Source organism: Dermacentor variabilis, chromosome 9 (genome assembly GCF_050947875.1).
Source record: "Dermacentor variabilis isolate Ectoservices chromosome 9, ASM5094787v1, whole genome shotgun sequence".
NCBI classification, from domain to species: domain Eukaryota; kingdom Metazoa; phylum Arthropoda; class Arachnida; order Ixodida; family Ixodidae; genus Dermacentor; species Dermacentor variabilis.
In genome coordinates this window covers 30802638-30829330 of record NC_134576.1, presented here as the reverse complement: position 1 = coordinate 30829330, position 26693 = coordinate 30802638, and the positions used below count along the sequence as shown (strand labels likewise).

Here is a 26693-nt window from a genome sequence, read left to right as displayed (position 1 = left end):
GGGACTTAGTCCTTCTTTGGACACCGCAACGCAAGCGTGGATTGTGCCAAAAGTTCTTGTCACAATATTCAGGCCCATTTGTAGTTGTGGACCACCTGAGCGAACTCACTTACGTCATAGCTCGCCTACTGTGCAATGCTCGGCGATCAAGCAGAACTCAGCTGACTCATATTGCTCGCCTGAAGCCTTTCTACCCTGCTTTTCCATCCTGACTCGCCCCACGGGCTTCGTCTCCTTGCGGGGAAATGTAACAGATACGAAAGGCACGGACAACAACAAAAGAAACAGTAGACGAAGAGAACGAGGAGTTTGAGAGGTCGGCCTGCGCTGCGATCGCGCTACGATCATCGTCCATCTTCTGTAAATAAAACCATTTCTTCGCAACTCTTCGTAACAATATGTATATATATATATATATATATATATATATATATATATATATATATGATAATTCACCCTAACCGTTGTACCACAGATTATTATAGAAATTACGACCAACTTTAATGTAAATGCTCACAACATGTAATTATAACACAGCTTCCACGACGATATTCTGTAATATCGTTTAGGCGAGGCCCTTTTATGTACAGGGTGCGCAAGAAATGCAAGTTCTGTGAAGACGGGCTGTAGTAGATGCGTTTGGAATATGCACTGTCCCAATTACGGCTACTAGCACCTAATTCCATTTTTGATTGTTTTTCTAAGTCACGAGTTGTTGTTGCTCTATTGTTAAACAGTATGAAGAAGATTGATCAAAGCAGAAAGTACAAGCCGCACACTGATTTTAAGATCATAATGACACGCTGAGTGCCAGATACCCGGTAATCTGTCGTCACGACAAGGGCACTTAACTCATGCTTGCATAGTCCTTGTAGCGCTGGTGTGGAAGTTCCGAAGCAAGTTCTTTAATCGCGCCGCAATCAGTCGATCCACTAGGCGCAGACCTCCTGGACAGTCTCGTAGACATCCGCTTTATTACTTATCAAGCTTAAACCAGAAGTGATAATTACGCCTGAAGTCGTAGCAGAAAAAGATTGCTGGCTCTCCTGTAATCGAAAGTAGATGTAAGCATGAAATGGCAACCGGCAAAGCAGATTGGTTGGAGATGATATGAGCCACAATCTTAAAATGGGTGTAGTGCAGTTTCACAACGGCACGCCACACCACACCACACCGTATTGCACCGCGCCACGCTATACTGTGCACTGGTCCACGTGGGCGGTGCCCATTTATAAGAAGAAAAGCGCCTGAAGGAGGCGCCACGTACCGTGACGCCATCTCTCGAGGCGACGCAAAGCCCGCGCCGAGGAACTCACGGACAGCTAGCGTTCAAATTGCAGAAGCATCCCTGTCTCAGCGCCGAAAGATGACGATCAAGTGTATTGTGCCCTGTATCCGCCTTTTGAACGTTGCTATGGGAAATGACAGAGAAAACTTCAGCCTACTAGAATTTACTGGTTGGGTGATATTGTGAACAAACATTAGGAAGACCTCAGAAGGAATATTTTTTGTAACTTGTTTTGGCAGTAACTAGCTTAAGTATTACTGTCATGTACAAAGGTTGGGGGCCAGAAACCGCATTTTATGAAGTTCTGACTGGTTGTTCGAATCATTTCATTTTGTTCTTTCAACTTTCCCAGAGTTTTTCGTTTCAGTGGCCAGATAATGGCTCTGGCTTTTGGCTCAAGCTCACTTGAAGGTCGCCGACAACTGCAGCTAAAAGCATTTGAAGGCCAAAATGTCTGCTTACACTTGAATCTTGATCAAAGTTGTGGAAATTGGTCGAATTCTTACTGTCTTTTACTTAAAATCAAATTAAAAGAAAGAGATGTAGCCACCTTACTATAATTGTGACAGCTGCTCCTTTTCACGAGTGTTCGTTGCAGTGGTCATGAATGTTTGCGAAACCGTTTTGAACATGCTCGTGAAGTAAAATTTAAGGGCCAGATGATGTTGCAATCGTGCATAATTATAGCGGGGAACCAAGTTATGGTATTGTTTTATCTTTATCTACTAAGTACGAAAAATAAGTTTTCTATTAAATTTGGACACATATTAACTTTGCTCTTATTTGCATCAAATTAAGATAATGATTTCTACGAGTTAATTCAAGTGCGTGACGTAAAAGCAGCATATAGCGGGAAAGTGCCAAAACAAAATGGGATAGGGGCAATGGAAACAGCGACAGACGAAAGCGCTGTCCTCGGGAATAACTACAAGCAGCGCATGCGCGTCTGTAGTTTCTTTGTCCGCATGTCCGTGCTTTATTGTGCTGCTCTTTTTCGCTACCTTCATCAGTATGCCCTTAAACGTGCTATTCCAGGAGATAATAAGTGTGTTTTTTCACGTCTACAGTACATCTAGCTCTCGTTAGCTCTCGTTACGACAGAGTACATCTACTCTGTCGTTGTAGCCAGATCGTCGGTTGATTTTCTCAGCTGGGCCTACCTGGAGGTGGAGTCGAGCCCCAACGTCCCGGACGAACTCCAGGCTTACGCCGCCGGTGCCCTGGAGGCGTACCTGACGCGCAGTCTCATGGAGGCTCAGTGGGAGAACATGTTCGCCCACTACTGCGACAACCAGACCGAGTTCTGCGCCAAGCTGTACGATTTCCTCCAGAAGAACCTCGAGTACTCGAGCCGGAACGAGAAGCGTCTGCGAGCGGTCGACCCGTACTGGAACTTGGTAGGCGCTTCGCAGAAATTTAGGAAAAAGTGGACGTCTGTAACTTAAAATAAAGGGAAACTAAGACGTCTTATTTGTGTGCTAAATGCCAGGCGTACTGTAAGGAACAACAATAAAATAAAGTGCTTGAATGCTGTTGAGGCTATGTTACTACCATTGGAATTATGTTGTGTAAGCCTTATATGAAGCTTTCAGAGACTAGTTTTAGGCACATACTGAACGACTTCACCACTAAACTGCCATGTAAGCCTTAGACTGGAATTAGTCTTTTTAGGAAAACTTGAAACTTTACTTACAAAAGCAGTAATCATGTTTGTCTGATCCAGTGCAAAGGTGTATCCTTTTTACGCTGCATCTGTGGCGGCTTTTTATTTCAGACAAGCAGCACGATCATGGTTCTTCATCTCTGCCTTGATTCGTGGTCCATTCATGCTATCGCTGGGACAGTACACCATTATTTGGCAGTTTTGCTCTCCACTTACCGACAAGATCTCAAGAAAGTCAGCGTCCAGAAAAGCTGCGCCAGGGCCACATACATTATAGCTGTGGCACCTACTCAAATATGCTTCTGGTGAAGGAACTGGGAATAGCATGAACGCGTAGGGTTCAGTGTCGCGAACCTAGTTTGTTGGTGTTTATCTTTTAAGTATAATTTTATTTAAAAGTAGGACTTGATCACTGGACGGTCCGTTTCGCTGCCATGAGCTCAGGGCGACTTTAATACGACATATTTCATTGTATTGAACAGGGGCTGAAACACCGATGGCAGCCCATCCGTGCTCTATAGGTTCACACTTGTTGACCGACGAAAAGCAGGCTGTTCACATTGAAGCCTTAAAAATAATGAATAGAGAGGCATGAGATGGTGAGCGTGAGTGGTCAGGTGCGTAAGCGACAGTAGATGAATGAAGCGTACAGAATAAAATGGCAATCACAGAGAAACATGCTCGTTGGAGTTCATCGACAGCGGCGTAGTGGTCTCCATCTTGCCCATTTTGTTAGTGCGACAAGGCAGACCGTGCATTTAGCATGCAATTTGTGTATACGAAAGCTGTACCGTCTCTGCCTCAAATCAGGTAATCACGCTTGAAGAATGCAGATGAAAGGGCCTCAAAACTTGCTTGGGCAAGTCCGCTCAATTGACATGAAGTTAACGAGATTTTATCAGTAGGATCTTCTGCAATGATCAGTTTCAGGTTCTCGACCGCACCGTCATTACTCGTGTCAAGCTGTGGGACAGGAGCCCTGGCGGTCATTGGAATTCTGGAGCTCCCCCGATGCCTACAAAGTACGGGATTCTAACGGATCCTCAAATTTGGTCTGTGTTGGCACAGCACACACCTTTCTGCCAACACGCATCAAATATTTATCGCAACAAAATTTAACGTGATTCCGTTTGAATGGCTTTGTAGCCATTTCGCTTGGTCATTGAAAATGCGTAAACTTACTTAACGGCCTTGCAACTTGAATCTTTCAGAGTTGTCTGAAAGTTAAACTCAACCTCTCAATTCAGCATTTCTCATTGAGATCACGTGGTATTGAAGTGCACGTAGTATTTATTTTTGTGAGATTTACATGGCTGCATTCTTTCATTTTTTTCATTCGGCAGGTACACCTCCAAATGCGGCAACTTCGTGGTTTGAGCGATGCCTTCGAGGAGGTCCCACTTGACGCTTCGCGGGAGACCACAAATGTCACCAGAGCTTTGTAAGCCCTTCCACCAACACAGCTACCGTGTTTTCTTCAGGAAAAAAGAAAAAAAAACAATCCCTGATTTGAGGTTTATGGTCTCATTTACCCCAGTTTATTGAATGTAGCGGGAAAAGATATTGAGCAGTCGATAAGTGAATTATTTCATTGCGCTTCTACATGCGTTTAGTAAAAAATAAATATGAAAGAAATCGCAAGCTGCTGGTATTCACACCGTACTACTGAAATTGTGTGCCCAAGTGATGATCGCACATTAGCAACTTTTTTTTTTACCTAACTATCAACTGTGATAATTGTAAGTGGACCTTTTACTCGTTTTCGTGAACTGGAAGTGTATTTGAACGCATTGAATTTAAACGCAACGGTGAAAAGATGTTACCATTTTCCAGATTCTTCAGCCTCGTGGGAGATTTCTTGGATCTTGAGCCAACCCTGAGGCGCACTGCAGATTTGCACTCTCTGAGCCTGGTGCCAGCGTGTTCGGCATTGGTTAAAGTCGTCGGTGACAACGAAGATCTCTATGTGGCCCATGACGCGTGGTTCCTGTACAAGAGCATGCTGAGAATACAGAAGAAGTACACATTTCCCTGGCACTACGCGCCGGACACCATGGGACCAAGTGAGTATGCCGCGGTGCGAGGTTGCTGCATGCACCGTTTCCTGCCACATAGTAAACTGTGAGACTTGCGTCTTCGACATTTGACATACACGAGTAACTTGAGAAGCCAATCTTGAACAGAATTACCGTCTTGGTCTCCTTTTTACCGAGGCTCGCATACACTGATGCTTTTGTTTCTCACAAGAAAAAAGAATTTTCTCTGGCACGTATTTCGTCTACAGTGACGATACTATAGTGACACGTGTACTTATCTTTATCGGGCGACCACGTTTCGCCGCCTAACAAGTGTTATCGCACAGCGCGGGACGCGCCTGCATGTATCCGAAATTTCTGGAAAGTTATCGATGCTTGTATTCGCTGTCTGTTGTCGCCGAACCTTATGTTATCTGATTTCATCGCCTGCCGCGAATGGTGTAGAACTTTGTGGAAGGCACGCGGGTCCCAACGATTAGTCTGGTACATTCGACGACTGCTGTATAAAAGCCGACGCGCTTGACCCGCTGATCAGATTTTCGACGATCGCTGACTGTGTTCGCCGCTATCGTTGTGCTTTAAGTGTAGCCTGTTTTGTGGGCACAGGTTCGCCCAATAAAAGCTAGTTTTGCCTTTCACAGTACTGCTACTGTGTTCTTTAACGCCACTACCACGTGACAATAGTGCGTTTTGTAGATTACCGAAAAACTGTAGTAATTAAACAAAATCACTACACACGCCTGTACGGTCACGCGTGTGAGTAGAAAAACTTAGAAACTTGTGCTGAAATTCCCGGGTATTTAGGTATAAAGAATCAAATTGTGATTGTCATGAAATTCGTAACAAAAGAAAGACAACAACATGACAACTTCACCGTTGCTTGTAGACGACTTTCCAAAAGACCTCGTATTACACGTGCGATTAATAGATGTCCCTCCATCCATATTCTTCAATACTTTATTTTAAGTGTTAGAACAAAGCAGCTTTCTGCATTTTGACCAGCAAGCATGCTTCGCGTGGCGGACGAGTGACACGTACGGTAAGCACAAATCAAAGGGCAGTCTAATAACATTATCAGAACACCCGCTCGGCGTTAATTGCGTGGGAGGTGTAATCGCTATATCGCATGCATCGAATCGTGAAACGTTCAGAAATGTACGTTTTGGCATAGGAATTAACACGTTGCTACTAATGCAGGCGAAATAAAAAAGAAAGCAAGAAAGTATCCGAGTTTCTTCGTGTTTGAATTTACGCTGATAAATACTTTCAGTAAAGTACAAGCAGCGGATAACAGCACAGCAAGGGGAGCCTACTCATCGTACCTCAATGCATCGAAAGGTCGCCATCAACAGGCTTCCTATGTGTAATCAGGAAGACTAATCAATTGAAACGAGTGTTTAGATTTGCCGTCACTAATAACGAATTAAACTAATAGTCAATGAAGCCAAATAGAGCCAAAGGAAATGAAGGTTTCCTACTGAAGACTTCTTTATTCGCATCTCTTATCCCGTAGACATTTCGCCGTCTCCTGGCAGAAATTATGCGAGATTGAGAGAGAAATTATTTGAATTTTGGGGAAATAGTGTATGTAACGTGCAAAATTTCTAGGTTTCGTTCAGGAATGTTGCAGTGGGCTTCGAAATCAAACGGCAGTTAATTTATTGCTAAAGAATTTGCAGTCTTGCACATCAGAAACGAGGCAGTCGACAGATACGCGGATGCCAACGAAGCGCATGCGCAACCGTGCCATTAATCATGTTGCGGGACGTGCTTGCGAGGCGCATCACGTTTGCCGCTCTGCCAACTACTAGTGCCGGGCGATATTCCTTCGTGCTCAAAATAGCTTGTTCTCGCACAGACGCTTGCTGTGGGCTCCTGAAAAGTGGGCAGTCGGGCTTGCATATTTTCCGTTGCAGCCGACGTGCTACCTCAGCATTTTATTAATGCAGAGGCCAGTCTGTGCAACGCACTGCTTGCCCGGCGTGAAGTATCGACTGTGCACGGCGCTTCGCGCATTCTCCGCCATTTCTTTCGTGTGCTTCTTCAGCCTATCTGTACAGGAATAAAGGCCGTGTACCGATGGTCCAAGCCAGTTACGCGTCACGTCGGCAGCACGGACGCTGAATTCGTTAACGCAGAAGCGAACTGTCAGGAAACTGCGATGGGTGTAGGTGTGTTTTTTTCTTTATTGAGAGTAATGCGCTTTTATTAGCAGGAACAGTTGACGGTATACCCCTATAGTAGCGAAGAACTAGTCAAGGAGTAATCGCTCCCCGCACGCGCACTTGTGGCAGCAATGATGCCGATGTCTCGGGCGCAGCAACAAGAATTGTTGCCTACAATTTAAGGAAGTCGCGTGAACATATATTCACATATGTGATAAAGGTGTACTTTTCAGGGCACTATGCAATGGTCCATGCAGCAGTCAATAACTTATGCATGCAAAAAGTTCGCAGTTTCTATTCTCACGTCGGGTGCGCGCCTACTAAGCTTGTTTTCCACGTGTTTCTGCCCAAAGCATCATTACCCGGGTCGCACAACCACCCCGAAATATCGCGTAACAATAACTTCGTGAAATACGATCTCAACTCCTCAGCAGCAAGGCGAAGCAGGTAAATTTTTACACAAGTGAGATTATGAACGAATGCACGCGACAGTATTTGTTTACTTTTTAATGCCTGGTGTATTTTCCCTTTCCCTGTGAGTCGTGTGTGAGGCTATTGGAAATGATTTATGGAAAGTCTTCGTTGCTCATCATGCGCGCCAATTCTTCACTGTTACTTTGGGAGTACCTTGAATTGAATTTATTTTCCCGCTCAGTGGAAGAGCGGAGTTGGCTCAGGCACTGATGATGCCCTACCGCAATACGCAACTTGCAGGCGCTAGGAGACTGCACCTAAACAACCGACATTAGGCGATTTGTTCGCAACAATTTGCGTGTTCTCTTCTTTTAAATCTGAGTAGCCCAGAGTAGTTCGTCAAACTTCTTGGTTCGCTTTTATTTATTCAAAAAGTAATGAATTGGCAAAACCCCCCATGTTTAAAGAAAAACATAATGCCTTTTAAGTGTATCTGGTGGTACTAAAGCTCTAGCAAAGTAAATGTTCATGGCAGCTTTCGTCTGCAACGTCCTGACAATCGTATACTTTCAATAAAATAACACAGTAAGTAAATAAAGTTGCAACTACTGCACATTAAATAGGTTTTGTCGCGGGGTCATGTATTCTGGGCTTTTACAATTTCCACCCGCCAAGGGCTTGAAGACTGCACCGGACTACTGCATCGAAATTCGAGAAGCCAGCGTGCGGTAGGAGTTCTACACGCCGAGGCACGGCTGAAAATTCAGTTTATTGAAAGTCCCTTTGATTTAACGCGTCCTTTATTTACACAAATTTCGCGATTAGAAATTGTCGCTAAATTTAAGGACATGCGAAAATTTCAGGGATGAAACATGGACGCTGTGCGGAAAGCAGAAAATTTATTTCGCCCGTTAGTTCTACTAGCTGTGCCTTAAAAACCATGACGCATTAGATTTGCTTGCCTGCGCAACCTTCCGCTGTTTCAGTTTTCTCAAATCCTGTGGAAAAATCTCCTGCATTGCTGAAAGGGAGTGCTGAACTGGGGTGAGCCGAGCCGGCAGGCAGCGGCTGCATCAGTGAGAACGTTGAGGCACTTTGTCGTATATGCGTGCTTCACCTACGTTGTGACTGTCGGCAACGATTGCGCGAACTTGGCCTGTCTTTAAAACTTGAACACTTTGTTAAAATGCAGGTCTAGGGACCGCAGATGCCTCGTCTACAGCCATCTAGCTTATAGCGGAAAGTGCCTGCTCAGTGAGTCGCGAATAATTTGACGAATACAATATAGAAGGTATTTTTAATTCACAAGCTCTATATTGCACAAAGGTATCCACACCTTGCGTATTGTATAAAGGTGGGCCCCTTTACTCTTGAAGAAGTTTTAAAGGGGGTCCCTAGAATATATGCGTTTGTATAAACACAATAAGAGAATGAATATAATAAAAAAGCCGAGAGTGTTTGGAAAAGTAGAAATCTGTTGCGTTCTTATTGGTTAAAAGATGGTAGCATGAAAGAGCGAATGTTAGTTTTCTAAGGTATAAGTTACTGTTGTGATGTTTGGTCTGTAGGTAATTTATTCCACAACTGTGCTGCCCTACACGAAGGCAAAAAATGAGCCATAATTAGTACGGCCGTTTGACACGACTAGCTTCTTCTCCGTTATTGGTCGTAGTAGGTGTGCATTATCCAGATAAGTAATCTTTATTGAAGGGCGTAAGGTAACCTTGCACAATACTTTTATAAAACAAAACGAGAACTTGATAATGGATGCCATCTTTTACGAGTAGCATGTTAAGCATGAGAGGTAAGCGAATCTAATCAAGTCCATACTTTTCATGCAGAGCATAGCTCGAAGCGCAGTATTCTTTGATACAGTAATGGGCAACAAGGTGGTGGGACATGTGAGTCCGTAAATTGTAACTGCATACGTAATATACAAATGTATGAAGTTAATGTCGAGAGTCAGAAGTGTATGTAATATGAGGCCAAGACGCAGTTTATAATTTATTTGAATGTGCTTATAGGTAGTCCATAGGCGGAGAGGCTTCATTTTTCTGGAGGAGGGGGAGGCGGTCTGGGGCCCGATTAGCTTTCCGAACCTCATATATATATATATATATATATATATATATATATATATATATATATATATATATTTTTTTTCACTTGAAGAAACTTCCTGTGGCCTCGACTAATTGAGCGCTGAAGTGACGGCGTTATGTGAGTATGTACAGGACTCATAGTAGGAGACAGTACAATTTCAGAGGCTGAGACCTCTCGGTGGTGTAACCTTCCTTCGTCTAATTGTTGCATACTTGGCTATCACTAGTACTGCTTCGCATTTCCGGTGAAAATGCAGCCTCACTCTCTCTTTTTTTCTTTTTCTGTGAGTACGAGTATAAGCTCTGCTGCGCATGAGTGCTGTATTCTGATTTCGAGTGAATTCGGCGTAGCCTCATTTCGGTTACTGAGTGAATTGTTCAGTGTTCCCCACCTATCATGCACCAAGACTTAAAAATAAAGCAGTGGCGTTACACGGAGAAAGCCTAGTCCAAATTGGTTGCAGTACAGTGGAGTAGCCGCCAGTAATACTTTCGTTACTGCGATTCAATTCGCTAATTGTAATTATTTATCTGACTCGAGAAGTACTATCCGCATTTTCAAAGTGTCAATGACTCATTTGTAGGCGCCCAAGATGACATCTAACTGCGGTGTTTTCAGCGCCGTATTAAAGTTATGTACAATATTTCTAGACTGGCAAAGAAACCTCACGAAATATGGAAAATACCACATGAGTGCGCTTACAAGGTAAATATACCTGGTAGCGAAGCTTCCATAGGAGCCCATACGTTCAAAACATGGCGGTCCATCGGCGGTTCATGGGGCTTAGCGCCATCTTATGTGGTGGGAACACTTCCGACGGAAGAAAAAATAATGTGACGCCATGTCCGTTAAAAGCAAAAGTGACGTCATGTTGTTTTCGAAGGCGCGAAATTTGTTTTGTTGTCCTGCCTTTGGAGCTATATATTCAAATGCCCCGCCATTCGACTTGATGGGCGTTTCGAGCTCCCAGCGTAAAAAGCGATGCAGGAAAAGGCCAGCTGTACTGTTGTCGAAATCACATCCCTGCACAGAACATACTTTCTTTGGAGGCCAACGAAAGCTTTAGGTGTAGAGTGCTGATCCTATTGTCGGATGCCAAGCCCGTCGGCCAGCGCAGTCGCACGAAAACAACTACACAATTATCTGGCGGTCGTAACTCACTACTTTTGACTGAACAGATTAAGAAGCGATGAAGCTACCCGCGTCGCCAAATTCAGACAAACTTCGACAAGCAATAAAGCACAAACTGTGAGGGGGGCGTATTTCAACAGGTGAACTTTACGAGTGCGCCTTTCTGCCCGTTTCAAGACGTGCATTGCATTGCATTGCGAGTGATAGTGGCGTCAACGCCCCCTGTAGCGATGGGCACTGAAAAGAAATGCATTCATTAATAATAATGAAATTAAATAAACTTGTATTTTCTTAACTCTTCACGAATATATAAAATTGCCTAGGAATTTTATTTTCGTTGAATGAATCTAACTCTGTCTCACTTGAATTAAAAAACGCGTTTTTCTTTTCCAATGTTGGTTCCCTCCAAACATAGTCGCGCTTCAATCGCTGCTCCCATAACCCCCCATGCTGATGTCGGTGATAATTTGTACTGAACCGCTTTTCGGCCGAAGCTTCGCGACCTATATGGATCGACCTTGGCGCTTACACCCGCATCATAAAGCAGCGCCCTCAACTAAGGTGGATGAAAGTAACTGCATTGCCTATCTCAAACCTGAAAAAGAGAGCGCATCACCTTGATAATACTATTGAAGAAGCAGCAACATCAGGTGTCGCGGCTTCGTAGCTACTCCTTCCTCTCATTTTTGTGTCACACTTATTATCCGTCTCTAAAGGCCGACTGATCACATTGATGACAAAAGCCCCTTGATAACGCGGCCAAAGCGCCGCTCAAAAGCAATGTAATAGGCATAAAATATTTCAAGATCCCGACTTTGCTCGCACCGCACCGAAAGAGTGCGCGCGAAGCTATATTTCGCGCCAGAAACTTGCTTCGGAACAAAGCCAAATTAAAGTGACCGTTTCATTTTTCATGAAAATGTATACGTGCTGCAAAAAACAAGATCGTGTCAAAAATAAAAGCGAAATAAACAGACCGGGAAGCGACCAACATGTAGAGAATAGGCAAAACCGATGCGTTCAACTAAGTAAATATACCGCTTCTAAATGAGACGAATAGGCAATCAAGATGTCTGCACAAAAAATAAATTAGATTTGCAGTGTGCCCTTATTATCTACGAATGCGTAAGCGCCGTTAAACACCAGTTGCTGCCTAGAAGACGTGTTCGAAGAGGTCTGCTTTTGCAGCTGCGCATGCAGCACTGTGTCCGTTTTATTACATCTTCAGTGGCTTTCTTGATGACCGACGCCGGAATTCAACGGCAAACATCCGTTATCTTTGTCTTGAGCTTATCTGACGTCCGTCTCGATCATGTAAGCGCGATCTTTCACATAACCCGAAAGAAAGAAATCGAGTGGAGAGAGGTCAGGTGACCTAGCCGGACAATTTACGGGCCCTTGCCTGCCAATCTATTGTGCATAAAAAGTCTCATCCAGCTAGCTTCGCGCTCGGCTGCTGCTGTGTGCGGTTGGCCCATCTTGCTGTTGCCACGGAAGTGGAAGATGTGATAGCAGGACTTCACTGAGAAACTCATTTCGTTCACGTAACGCTGTCCAGTCAGTGCGTGATAGAATATGATGGGACCGATTATAGCGCCGTCGTAAATTCGGAACCATGCATTGAACGACTGCTAGTACTGGTGCCGATTACACTTTACCCAGTGCGCATTGTAGTCACTACAATAGTGTGCATTATGCAAACTTATCTGGGCATTTCTGTGATAATTTGCTTCATCTGTGCACATGATGTTGCTCAATAAGTCCAGTGAGTCATCGGCTTCTGTGAGGACCCAATTCGAGAAATCTAGACGCGATTCCCAGCATTGGTGCTAGTTAAGGTGGTACGGGTGAAAGGCCGTAATTTAGAGTCCTCCAAACTGATGACTTGGAAATTGGTACCTGGGCGGCCACGTCCCGCACGCTAGCATGAGGGTTTGAGGCGATAAATGCTAGAACTTACGGGCGTAGGCTAGGACTCAAATATGGAATCCTACGCCGCTGTTTCTTGAAACTGCCGGTTTTTCTCTGGTTTTCATCATTTGTGATAGTAGTCGACGCGTTTGGTCTACCGCCACACTTCAATGAGTGATATATATTTGCAGCCTTCCTCCTGTTTTCATTTTCAGCTCCCAAGGCGAGGATTATTTTTACCTTCTGCTCAATAGAGAAAGACATGGCCGCGACTGGGATGAAACGAAAGGCACCTTTAAACCTCTGCACTGGCGTTGTGAATTTACTTGTGTGGTGACAGGTCTTGTGGCAAAAAAAGAACAAAAAAAAAACACCAGTGCAATTCATCTATGCTAAGACAACAGCTATCACAGCTTGTTTCCAACTAGCACAAAACGCGATGTGTAACTTCAACCGGGGCGCGGCAGATAAGGCACTAGCTCGATCACGACGTCTTTTTTATTTCCTTTATTTCGTTCTGGATAACTGAGAGCACGCCTGTTCGAGGGCGCTGCTTTATGCTCCAGCTGGGAGCGCAGTCACCTGGTATTCTCCATATTTCGCGGGATTTATTTATCAGTCGGGAAAAATTAGTGCGCAATTAGTACGTTGCTGAAGATACCGCAAGTTAGATGACCCTTGGCTGTATCGACAAATGCCTCATTGACAGTTTGAAAAGTAGTATAGGATGTCTCGAGTTAGATAATTATAACCACCTAATTCAATCTAAGTAAGGAAAAAGTTACTGACAGCTACTCCACTGTACTCCAAACAATAGGCACTAGGTTTTCTTCAAGTAACGCATTGTGCTGGAATGTATTCCTCTGCGGCTGAAAGCACGCTCCCGCAGGGCGCGCCGAGTCATTGCGCCTGACGCATGTATGGAACCACGTGTCACTGACGTCACGCTGGTTCTACTTAAACGGCTGTGGAAATAAAGAAGAAGAAGAAGAAGTTTATTTACCACATAAGTACACTGATGTATACAAAGCGGTAGGGATGGCAGGATAAAAGCTGCATAACGGCAGCTTGACTAGTCCCACCTCCCCGTGAACAACAGGCAGCAACATGGCAAGATAAACGCCAGCAAGGGGCTCTTTCCCCTTGCTGGCGTTTTGGACTACAGTCGTCTCCTGTCTTTCGTCGATCACGCACTGATAGCGGCGGCGTTGATACGACACGCATCGCTCTTCTTTTAAATCTTGGTGCATGATTGTTAATTGGGACACCCTGCATATATTTATGACTTTGGATGCAAGTGAGGATGTTTCCATCCCGAATAGATGTTTTAAATTATTAGAAATGTTTTTTTTTCATTAGTCGTTAGCATTGCTTACTGGAAAAAGAAGCAATACCGATACACACTATATATTCCCGTGCATTTCATATGCCATTGATAAAAAATTCTACCGAAGCGGTCACTGAAGTCTACAGTGTTTTTTTCATGGTCAGAAAAGCACGCCAAGCAATTGGAAGCGTGGTGAACTTACAGGCAACATATATATTCTCTAGGCATAAGCCATCCATACCTTTATAAATAATGTTCAAGTGGCCAGCTCCACCTACTTCTAAAATATAATAAACGTTGCCTTGTGTGTATATTTATATATATTGTGCATTGCGTTTACAGTGTAAATTTAGAACAACGTTCAAGCAAGAAAATACGGATCAGGCAGCCGCTGCTAGTGTTTCTAATGCGCGTGTCCTCCAATTGCTAGGATTTGGAGAAATAAAGCGAAAGTATGATTTAAGAGCCGTGTATGTCCGCGCCATCAGTGATGCAGTAAACTATTAACCCAGTAAATTTGCAAGTGATACAGTCGAGGAAATGCAAAAACAACCTGAAATGATGTGGGTAAAAAATTCTGGTAATGGCACTTTAGGTGTGTGCGTGTTCGGGAGAGGGGGTCCGCGCCCGGGGGTGGGGTCTCAGCCCCCCTCCCCCCCGAAAAACATTGGAGGGGGCTTGGGCCCCGGGAACCCCTCTTCCCCCCCTCCCCGTAGGCGGCGCCTCATCATCATCAGCCTGGTTACGCCCACTGCAAGGCAAAGGTCTCTCCCATACTTCTCCAACAACCCCGTTCATGTACTAACTGTGGCCATGTCGTCCCTGCAAACTTCTTAATCTCATCCGCCCACCTAACTTTCTGCCGTCCATTGCTACGCTTCCCTTCCCTTGGAATCCAGTCCGTAACCATTAATGACCATCGGTTATCTTCCTTCCTCATTACATGTCATGCCCATGCCCATTTCTTTTTCTTGATTTCAAGTAAGATGTACTTAACTCGCGTTTGTTCCCTCACCCAATCTGCTCTTTTCTTATCCCTTAACGTTACACCCATCATTCTTCTTTCCATAGCTCGTTGCGTCGTCCTCAATTTTAGTAGAAGCCTTGTCGTAAGCCTCCAGGTTTCTGCCCCGTAGGTCAGTACTGGTAAGACACAGCTATTACACACTTTCCTCTTGAGGGATAATGGCAACCTGCTGTTCATGATCTGAGAATGCCTGCCAAACGCACCCCAGCCCATTCTTATTCTTCTGATTATTTCCGTCTCATGATCCGGATCCGCCGTCACTACCTGCCCTAGGTAGATGTATTCCCTTACCACTTCCAGTGCCTCGCTACCTATCGTAAACTGCTGTTCTCTTCCGAGACTGTTAAACATTACTTTAGTTTTCTGCAGATTAATTTTTAGACCTACCCTTCTGCTTTGCCTCTCCAGGCCAATGAGCATGCTTTGCAATTGGTCCCCTGAGTTACTAAGCAAGGCAATATCATCAGCGAATCGCAAGTTACTAAAGTATTCTTCATTAACTTTTATCCCCAATTCTTCCCACTGCAGGTCTCTGAATACCTCCTGTAAACACGCTGTGAATAGCATTGGAGAGATCGCATTTCCCTGCCTGACGCCTTTCTTTATTGGCATTTTGTTGCTTTCTTTATGGAGGACTACGGTAGCTGTGGAGCCGCTATAGATATCTTTCAGTATTTTTACATACGGCTCGTCTACACCCTGATTCCGTAATGCCTCCATGACTGCTGAGGTTTCGACAGAATCAAACGCTTTCTCGTAATCAATGAAATCTATATATAAGGGTTGGTTGTATTCCGCACATTTCTCGATCACATGATTGATAGTGTGAATATGATCTATTGTTGAGTAGCCTTTACGGAATCCTGCCTGGTCCTTTGCTTGACAGAAGTCTAAGGCGTTCCTGATTCTATTTTCGATTACCTTAGTAAACTATAGGCAACTGACAGTAAGCTGATCGGTCTATAATTTTTCAAGTCTTTGGCGTCCCCTTTCTTGTAGATTAGGATTATGTTAGCGTTCTTCCAAGATACCGGTACGCTCGAGGTCATGAGGCATTGCGTATACACGTCGGCGCCTATGAGGTATTAAATGTATTTTCGCGGACGTGCTTATTGAATTGAACTGAATTTATTCTGCAACGAAGCTGTGAGAATAACCAGGCGAAAAATGCTACAGTTTGTAGCTTGAAGGGAACATGGCCACATCATACACAGGGCAGCTTCGTAGCGGTGGATAGAAAGCATGCGTTTTAGCTAACACTGTTAACAAAATGGAAAAAAAATTCGCTGTTTCTCCCGAAAGGCGAAACATCGAGTGCAATAGCAAATTAGTCGACATGTAGACGAAGCGACAATAATAGCTTTGTGGATCATATAAGCTTGTAAATATAGGCACACAAACTAAATTAACAAGCATGGTGTCACGCGCACGCAAGAAAACATGAACACAAAAACTCACTGACCGCGGGAGCTCGCTGTCAACACGCTGGAGTGAGGAAGCGTGGCGGCAGCAGCAGCGAGCGGACTGACCTTCGTGCTGCGTCTCGCATCAATGCGAACTAAGCCGCGGAAGCACAGCGTGCGGCGGACTCTCCCCCCTTCGCAGATGGCTTACAAGATACGCAGCCCAGGCGGGCGCGTGCGGCCGCCCTGGCAGAATGCGCCCCCTGCACTACCCTCCTCCCAAGGCCTCGCGTGCGGCGGAAGACGGCGCGCTTCCTCTCTGCTTCCCACGCTTAAGAGCACGAGATTGAGCCGCGATCACTGGCTCACCCTCGCAAGTTTCCACTCACACATATAGTAGATAGGGCGCGCGGCGTCGATTTTATGGCTCTTGGACTTGATACAAAACCTCACTGCGACGGCAGAAATGCGCCTGGAGTGTCCATATATTTACTGTCGCAATAAAAAGAAAAAAAAATATGCTGAAAGACACACCAATCACGATCAGATTACATAAACAAATGATCGTGGAAAAATTTGACAGCCTTGTGAAAGAAGTACGATAGTGATGAAACGAAAGGGAACTGAACTTGTCACCGGCAACAGAACTCATCGTAAAAACATTTCACGTAGTTATTTTTAATGTAGAGCAGATACGCTGAGGCTATTTTCTCTGTAGATTTAGTTCAAAATTGGCGGTAATGAATACTGACACGTGTACTTGTCTTTATCGGGTGACACGTTTCACCGCCTAACAAATGTTATCGCACAGCGCAGGACGCGCTTGCATGTGTGGGAAGTTTCTTGAATGTTATCGATGGTTCCATCCACCGTTTGTGACCGAAACTTGTGTAATATGATTGCATGTGTGCGCCACGCGAATAATGTAGAACTTTGTGGAAGGCGCGCGGGTCCCAGTGATTAGCCTATAACATTCGACGATTGATGTATAAAAGCCGATGCGCTTGACACGTTGATCAGATTTTCGACGATCGCCGACTGTGTTCGCCACTCTCGTTGTGGTTTAAGTGTAGCCTGTTTGGTGGGCACAGGTTTGCCCAATAAAAGCTAGTTTTGCCTTTCACAGTACTGTTACTGTGTTCTTTGACGTCACGACCACGTGACATCTGGTGGAGGTGCGGGGTAAGTCCGGTCATGAACGGTAATTCTTGCCGTGCGGATTCCAGTCGGCGTAATGAGGTGTCCTCCAGCGGTTCGAATTTGAGAGCCTTCCCATGCAGTTTTAACTTTCTTCAACTGGGCGGCGATTTATCTAGTGATGACGGAGTAATCGGCCCCTGTGTCGACTAAGGCGGTGACTGCGTGGCCGTCGAGAAAGACGGCGAGGTCGGTGGTTCTTTTTCTTGTGTTACAGTTAGGTCTTGGCGTCGGACCTCGGCTGCATCGCGTTGAGCTGTGGCTGGAACGTCGCGTCGTCAGGTCGTCTTTCATCAGCGTGTTCTTTGCTGCCAGTCTTCGTCGGGACGGTGGTGTGTCGTCGTTGTTATGTCGTCGAGATAGCCTTTACGGCGTCTTCGTCGGCGGCAGAGGATCTCCGTCAGTTCGACGAACAGCAACCGCCCCTCCATCGGTTGCTGCTTTTAGTTTTCCGTATATGGGCTGACGGACCGGCCCCGGGCTGGGGCAGTGTATGGTTGGCGCTGCGGCGACAGGTAGCGGCCCGATGACGGCAAACGGGATGGTCATCGAGGGCTCCACTGAGTGGCGGCGAGGTAGTCGGCGATATCGCGAGGTCGTTCGCCCTCGTTCGCCCTCACGAACCCTCAGAGTCCCATCTGCCGTTATGGGCATCGGCAGCAGATATGACCCGCTTCTCCGCAGTGGGATGAACGGGCGGTGGTCAGGAGCGCGCCAAACGTCTGTCTTCCCCAGGTAGCTGCGCTCGACGACGGGTGGGCGTGCTGGCGGCGGCGGCGGTGGTCGACGGAATTGCGGCGTTACAGGGCCCTGGCGCTGTCGTGGAGGGGGACATTGACGGCGGGCGACGGCGGCGTAGGTCATCGCTTTTGGCTGGGGCTGCGATGATTGTGGTTGCTCCTCGGGAAGTCCAAGCGATTGCTGGACTTCTTCTTTGACAATTGAGGCGATTGAGACCACTTGGGGTTGTGATGAAGGGAAGAGCTTCTGCACCTCCTCTCGTACGACTGCCCTGATAGTCTCGCGCAGGTCGTTGGTGGCCAATGATTGAACTCCGGAAAAGTTTGTTGACTTGGTGCGGCGGTCGAATTGCCGGTTCCGCCTTTCCAGTGTCTTCTCGATGCTCATCGCCTCGCGAAGAAACTCGTCGACGGTCTTCGGTGGCCTTCTTACCATTCCGGCGAAAAGCTCCTCCTTTACACCACGCATCAATAGGCGCACTTTCTTCTCTTCGGACATTTCTGGGTCGGCATGGTGGAACAGACGGCTCATTTCCTCCGTGAAGACCGCGATCGTCTCATTCGGCAGCTGTACTCTGGTCTCCAGTAGAGCTTGGGCTCGCTCTTTTCGCACGACGCTTGCGAATGTCTGCAGGAAGCCGCTTCGGAACAGTTCCCAAGTCGTTAAGGTGGCTTCTCGGTTCTCGAACGACGTCCTGGCCGCGTCTTCCAATGCGAAGAAGACATGTTGCAGTTTGTCGTCGCTGTTCCAGTTGGTAAATGTAGCGACTCTCTCATACCTCTCAAGCCAGCTTTCCGGGTCCTCGAACGTTGAACCGCGGAACGTCGGAGGCTCCCTGGGCTGCTGCAGCATGACGGCGGACGCTGGGGCTGCCAATGGGGTGGACTTGGTGGCAATCTTCCTGGTCGTCTCAGGCAAAAAAGTCCGTGCTCCGGGGGCAGTCCTTGCAGCCTGCGGCTACTTCGCTGGTTCTTGGCGACGTTGGTGTTGTCTTCCGCGTGCGGGCTTGGGTCACGGCTTTGTGGGGGCGTCCGGTACATTAACGCAAAGCACCTCCACCAGATGTCACGTGGTCGTGACTCTGAAGCCGGAAAAATGCCGCTTCACTTACGATGAGCTTTTGTTCCTAGGCCGCGTAGTCAGCAAGTCTGGTGTCCGTCCAGACCCGCAAAAGACAGCTGCCATCGCACAGTTCCCGCAACCCATCGACAAGAAGGCAGTGCGTAGATTCCTTGGCATGTGTGCCTACTACAGGCGCTTTGTCAAGGACTTTTCACGCATCGTTGCGCCGTTGACACGTTTATCTAAATGTCATGTTGAGTACATGTGGGAAACGCCGCAGGCCGACGCATTTGAAGAACTCAAACGACGCATGCACTCGCCGCCGGTACTTGCGCACTTCGACGAGTACGCCGATACAGAAATCCATACTGGCGCCAGTAGCCTAGGCCGCGGTGCCGTTCTCGTTCAGAGGAGAAACGGAGCCGAATAGGTGATAGCTTACGCTAGCTGGTCGCTGTCAAAAGCGGAAGGTAACTATTCTACGACCTAAAAAAATGCCTCGCCATCGTTTGGGCTACAGCTCAATTGCGCCCTTATCTTTATGGCAGGCTATTCAATGTCGTCAGCGACCATCACGCGTTGTGTTGGCTAGCGAATGTAAACGATCCTTCAGGATGACTTGCGCGGTGGAGCCTCAGACTACAAGAATACGACATCACTGTAACTTACAAGTCCGGACGAAAACACTCCGATGCCGATTGCCTATCATGCGCCCCCGTTGACTCGCCGCTGCAAGATGACGAGAATGATGACGCCTTCCTTGGAATGATAAGCGCGGAAGACTTCGCTGAACAGCAACGGGCAGACCCGGAGCTAAAAGGCCTAGTCGAATATTTGGAAGGGCACACCGACGTTGTCCCCAGGGCATTTAAGCGAGGATTATCTTCCTTCATGCTACAAAACAATCTACTCGTGAATAAAAACTTCTCACCAGTCCGCGCCAACTACCTTCTTGTTGTTGCGTCGGCGCTGCGTCCAGAAGTGCTGCGCGCCCTACATGACGATCCGACCGCCGGGCACCTCGGCTTCTCCCGGACGCTATCGAGGATACAAGAAAGGTATTATGGGCCGCGCCTAACCGCCCGTTGCCCGTTACGTCAAGACATGCCGAGACTGTCAGCGACGCAAGACACCACCCACAAGGCCAGCCGGATTACTACAGCCGATAAAGCCTCCTCGCCGACCTTTTCAGCAGATCGGGATGGACTTGTTGGGACCGTTTCCGACGTCAACGTCCGGAAATAAGTGGATCGTCGTGGCGACGGACTACCGCACCCGCTTCGCTGACACTAAAGCTCTGCCGAAAGACAGCGCAGCCGAAGTGGCAAAATTTTTCGTCGAAAACATTCCGTTGTGACATGGTGCCCCAGAAGTCCTCATCACCGACAGAGGAACGGCCTTTACAGCAGAGCTCACCCAAACCATTCTTCAGTACAGTAAGACAAAGCACAGGAGGACAACTGCGTACCACCCAGAGACGAATGGTATTACGGAGCGCCTGAATAAAACCCTCGCCGACATGCTAGCAATGTACGTCGACGTCGAACACAAGACCTGGCATGCCGTCCTGCCGTACGTAACCTTCGCTTACAACACGGCGGTGCAAGAAACAACACAGATCACGCCGTTTAAGCTGGTTTACGGCAGGAACCCGACGACGACTCTCGACGCCACGCTGCCGCACGTCACTGAGGAGGAGAATCTTGACGTCGCTACCTATCTCCAGCGCGCCGAAGAAGCCCGACAGCTCGCCCGCCTACGGATCAAGAACCAGCAGCGTATCGACTGCCGACACTACAACCTCTGACGACGCTTCGTCGAGTACCAGCCCGGTGACCATGTTTGGGTTTGGACCCCATTACGTTGACGAGGACTCAGTGAGAAACTATTGCGACGTTATTTCGCACCCTACAAGATCATCCGACGTGTTGGCGAACTGGACTATGAGGTTGTGCCAGACGGCATTTCGCAGTCACAGCGGCGCCGGGCACGATCTGAAGTGGTCCACATAGTGCGTCTGAAGGCCTTTTACGCTCGCTGGCGAACTTCCTTATTTTTGTTTTCGTTGATACGAGTGCTTTTCTTTATTACTTTCGTTTGTTTGCAGCATCGGGTCGATGCTTTTTAAGAGGGCGGTATTGACACGTGTACTTGTCTTTATCGGGTGACACGTTTCACCGCCTAACAAATGTTATCGCACAGCGCAGGACGCGCTTGCATGTGTGGGAAGTTTCAGGAATGTTATGGATGGTTCCATCCACTGTCTGTGACCGAAACTTGCGTAATCGGATTGCATGTGTGCACAACGCGAATAATGTAGAACTTTGTGGAAGGCGCGCGGTTCCTAGTGATTAGTCTGGAACATTCGACGATTGATGTATAAAAGCCGACGCGCTTGACCAGTTGATCAGATTTTCGACGATCGCCGACTGCGTTCGCCGCTCTCGTTGTGGTTTAAGTGTAGCCTGTTCTGTGGGCACAGGTTCGCCCAATAAAAGCTAATTTTGCCTTTCACAGTACTGTTATTGTGTTCTTTTACGTCACGACCACGTGACAGTACTTTAACATTTGGTAGCTGGGGCAAGTTTTGCTCCTCTTGACATTCCAAGGTTGTGGCTGTTGTGCGTCCAAACGGGAATATGCTGCTGTAAAGATGACAGTTTTGTTAAAGTGACATCGTTTTTAATTTTTCAAGACTATATAAGCGCCAAAGCATATAGCTGAATAAGGATTCAATCTTCAGAGCCCAAATTTTCGAAAACAAATGAGCTGTGTCACAGAGATATGTTGGTTGCACAATGTTTGTCAGTTTTGCTATACTGTCAATTTATGCATTTTTTCAGCTGAAGTGTTTCTCCAGACGTGAATTCCATACTGTACTAAAAAAAGAACATTGTATTATATTAGGCATATTAATGAATCTAGGGAGATAATTACGATGGCGACACATAGCACATATAGCTATAAATAGCTTGCTAAGTGATCTGCATCGCAGTCCCATGTCATAGTTTCAGATAAATATACGTCAGGTGATTTGAATGATGGTGCTGTTTATTTTTCAGTAATGTGTAAATATATTTATGCCACTGCCGTTGGCTGTCAAGGTAAACTCCTAAAACGTTTGTTTCATAAGCCCTTTGCAAAGGACAACTGTTGAAGTTCGAAAAATTTGCGTTCTTTAATTGGGTGTTTTTCGCGGCGAAGGTTATGTAGTTACTTTTATCTATGTTTGCTCGAAGGCAATTGGATTGAAACCAGTTCAATAGTTTTCACAGAACAATTTCAGCTCATTTGTAAAGCTTGGTAACCTTTTCGGATGTTAAGGAAATATTGGTGCCGTCAGCGTATAAAATGCAATATTCTCGGAGACAGCCGGGTACATCATTAATATATCTCAGAAATAAGAAAGGGCCAGCCATGGCTGCTTGGGGATTTCCTCTGTTGTTTATGAGCCGTTAAGACGCCGTAATATTGACCATTACTGTTGATGGTTTCTCAAATATGCACTAATGAGGCTTAAGAATTTGCCACGAATACCATATTCCTCAAGTTTCCTTAGTATTACGTTGTGAAAATTCTATGAAAATTATCTAATAAAACACACATAGTTATTATTTTTTAGATGTCTCTTTCTTCTGCGAAGTTCAGTAGTGTGGCCTCTGTCAACCTGCTTTCATATACTAAAATTGAATTTTCGCATAAATTTTGTGCGTTGCAGATAACATGTCTAAAGGAGGTAAGTGCACCTTGTTAAAAAGTTTCCGAGAACGGAGACAATATACACATCGGGCATTTGTTGAACATACTTGAAGAAAAGAGCGCTACGAAGACGCGGACTGTCCGTCATACATGTTTCTTCTTTAGTCCGCGTCTTCGTAGCGCTCTTTTCTTCAAGTATGCAAAACCAACTCGCCCACATCAAGCTTCTGCTGTTTATTGAACATATTCGTCTTATTACTTTTTTTAAAAACCTTTGAAATTTTATGGTGCGTCGTAAATGTGCCTGAAAAGAACATGCCATTATTAATATGTCACAAGTGGTCACAAATGCTAATCGGGCAATGTTTTGGTAAGGCGGCACAAAAAGTGTCTAAACTAGATGATGAAGTGTTTTCTGGAAGAGCATTACCTTAGGGACCTCTTGTGGGTCAGTAGGCTGAAGAAAGGAAGAATTAGGGCTACTAGTTTTTAATGTGGAGTCTAATTGTTGGTTATTTGTCTCGGCTGTGGTCACAGTAGAAGACTTGCGAAGTAACTATTTAAGGTTTGAGCCATTACACAAGCCTCACTTGCCATGGTGCCATTCACAGAGATACCACGTAGGCCAATGCACGTGTTTGGTTCAGTATTTGGAGATTTCTATGTTGCTCTGACGTGCCCCTGCACTTGCTGGACCCGAACAACTCTGCTTAGAAATTTGACTTAAATTTTCCAGCCTTTTCTTATATGCCCTATACTTATCTAAAGTAACGCTGTGTGGCTTTTGCTTTAGTTTCGTGAACGGAATCGTTCATATTTATTATTGGTAGTCACAGCTGAGTAAACTGTGTGCAAGTTTTTTTCATTGAAGCATCAAATACAATGTAGTATTTGTATAAAATATGGGTCTGTAAAGGCTTTGCATTACTGCTGGATTGCACTGATTCAAAAACAGCAAGGTGGTCGTTAATATCAGATGATAAAGTTCTACTTAAAAACATGGTGTCAGGTGTGTTTATGATTATGTGAGCTAGTGTGCTCTGTCTTGAATGGGTAAAGCGTGTTGGTGATGTAAATAATTGTTTAATACGCACCTGGTTAGTATATCTGTATAACTTCAGTTGGAAAACTCGCTTTGTTTAATGTCAAGGTTAATTGAGGTCGTCCAAGAAAACGATCGCAGTATAGTGAAGTTACTATTTTTTTCGAGCAATTTTCCAGCTCTAGCAGAAACTCATTTGTCTTTTTGTTCTGCCATGACCTGTAGATCACGCCTAGTAATGTGCGTTTGTTCTTGAGAGGCGCAAAGTTTTAGGATTCTTCATCAGATGCGCCACGTTGACAAATAAGTACATCGCACCGTGCGGACCTAAATGCAATGTCGCCTCTAATTTTTATATGTCACGTCTTGACTACACCAGCACACATGGTTTCAATACTTGTCATACTGGAACGTTAAAGGTGGCCGACACGCAAGGTCGAAATGATTGCCAGGTACGGCGTAATGTTTACACGCGTTTTCGGGTAACCAAGTTTTCAACGAAGCAATGAAGTGAAATGTGTGGTTCAGTGTGGTGAAAATGGCTAAAAATTCCACGTAGTGTCTCTTGCTCATTATGTTTACATGCAATAATGAGAAGTAACATAAATTCGCCAGCTGGTTAATGAATTCAGAGGGTTTTAGAAGTTCTAGCGCCGTTTTAGCCTTTGTTTTTTTTTTGCGTTAAAGCCTGGTATTACGGGATAACGCGCAAGTCGACCTGTTTTGTTATCGGGTAGACAGCGCTGGTAATATTTTTTCTTCCAATTATGGCACCTTGTATTCGTCCATAGAAATTGCCACTGCTTGTTTTTCTTGAGCTTCAAGGCCTCAGGAAAGAAAGCTTTGTTTCTTGAACTTGTGATCGTTGAAGAAAACTTGGTTTCGATTCTTGCTTATGACAAGATTTTTTGCAGTCAAGCGAGCCTTTTTGGTGTATTGTGCATAAAACCTTGAAAGTAGATGATAGCCCGAACGTTTTGTCGATACTGTTTCACGTAGGAGATTGTCGCATTTTCTTTGTGATGAGTTATCGTGTCAGCGGTGCTGTGGCGGTTTTGACAGTGGCAAACGTCTCAAAATTGCCAAATTTAGTAGCCACGTATATATGTACAGAATCCCCAATTCACTAACAACTGGGGCCAAAAATTAATAGAGCTTTACAGTCGCGATTACGTTTCTGAAGTTTCTATATAAAGTATAACAAAATAACCGACAGCATTTAGGCTACATTCTCAATGCATTCACAGACGCTGTGTATTCATACAGTTTCCAACAAAGTGATTGTTCGCTTCGGTACTTTTGCAAATATTGATATATCGTGTCTCGAGTGTATAGCAGATGCAGATAGGTGGTGCAGAGCGACACAAGGCTGAAGGACCACAAAAGACGAGGACCAGCGCTTACTGCAAACGGAAACCTATCGCTTGCAACGAGGGTTCATATACTGGCAAAAACGACAGAAGAAATGGTGAACCTCATAAAAAAATACAAATGTCAATGCAGACCTAGTATACAGGGAAGGTATCGGTACTTTTGAAAATGTTTGTATATACAGACACAGCATAAGAAAAGATGCTGCACCAAAGACAGACAAGGAGGAGATGGTATAGACACGGAAAACCGCAAGCTTTCAACTAGCTAGCTTTTGCATCACAGGCGTCAATGTAAGAGTTCACTACATATGCCCAATATAGCAACAAACCAGCAAACCTACTGAACTATGAGCATGATTTTTACGTCACCGCAACATACCGCTCATGAACTGTTGCTCGCCGCTAAACAAAGAAATATAAGTTTTGCTAACGCGTGCGTTCTCTCTGGAGTCTATGCAAAAACTTCTATAAAGTATCTGACCCCGTTATTTTCGCTCCTGCCCAGAATATTGGTCCTCCGAAGTCGCAGAGCGCGAAGGCAAAGTCGACAATGCACAGGCAAATGCGCAATACCGTTGTTTCTTATCGAAGTCTCACGTTTTCTTGCACGATTGCTAACGCAGCGGTTAGTTTTATTTTGCGTATACTGAGTCTGTGCTTATATTACAGGTGATATCATTCCCGGTCACACGATAACTATGTCCTCATACGCCGGCAAGCTGGTTTCCTTGGACGACTTCTACCTGACATCTGCCGGTCTGGTAAGAGTACACGATGTTCTTCGATACCGCACATGCTGCTGTACAGCCGACGTGGGGCTGTGAACAGGTCACATGTATGTCCGTGTTACTTAATCAATGTGATGTTTCATATACCCGTCTCAAGGACAGCGTAACACATGTTAATGACATCTAAGCACTCTTGAGGCGTCGTAACGCGCAATGTAGTTTTTGACGTATGTGCTCTTGAAACGTTCCAAAAATTCCCGTGGAACCCAACTCACGATGGGTGCCACCATTAATGCGATTCGCACTGAAGCGAGGTAACCACACACCGCAGCACCACCGCCACCGAAACGCGTCGCGTATTACACGTGTATGCAGCCTGGCTC

At 45.6% G+C, this 26693-nt stretch overlaps 1 protein-coding gene across 1 annotated transcript in view; it reads left to right on the top strand.

Moving 5' to 3' along the window:
- The window catches only part of LOC142592565 (putative phospholipase B-like 2), an 88229-nt gene that overhangs the window by 18607 nt on the left and 42929 nt on the right, over window positions 1-26693 (top strand). Inside the window, exons 3-6 of the mRNA XM_075704083.1 lie at window positions 2439-2685; window positions 4295-4392; window positions 4785-5014; window positions 26252-26343. Coding sequence (XP_075560198.1) covers window positions 2439-2685; window positions 4295-4392; window positions 4785-5014; window positions 26252-26343 — 667 coding nt within the window. The remainder of the gene's footprint in view (window positions 1-2438; window positions 2686-4294; window positions 4393-4784; window positions 5015-26251; window positions 26344-26693) is intronic.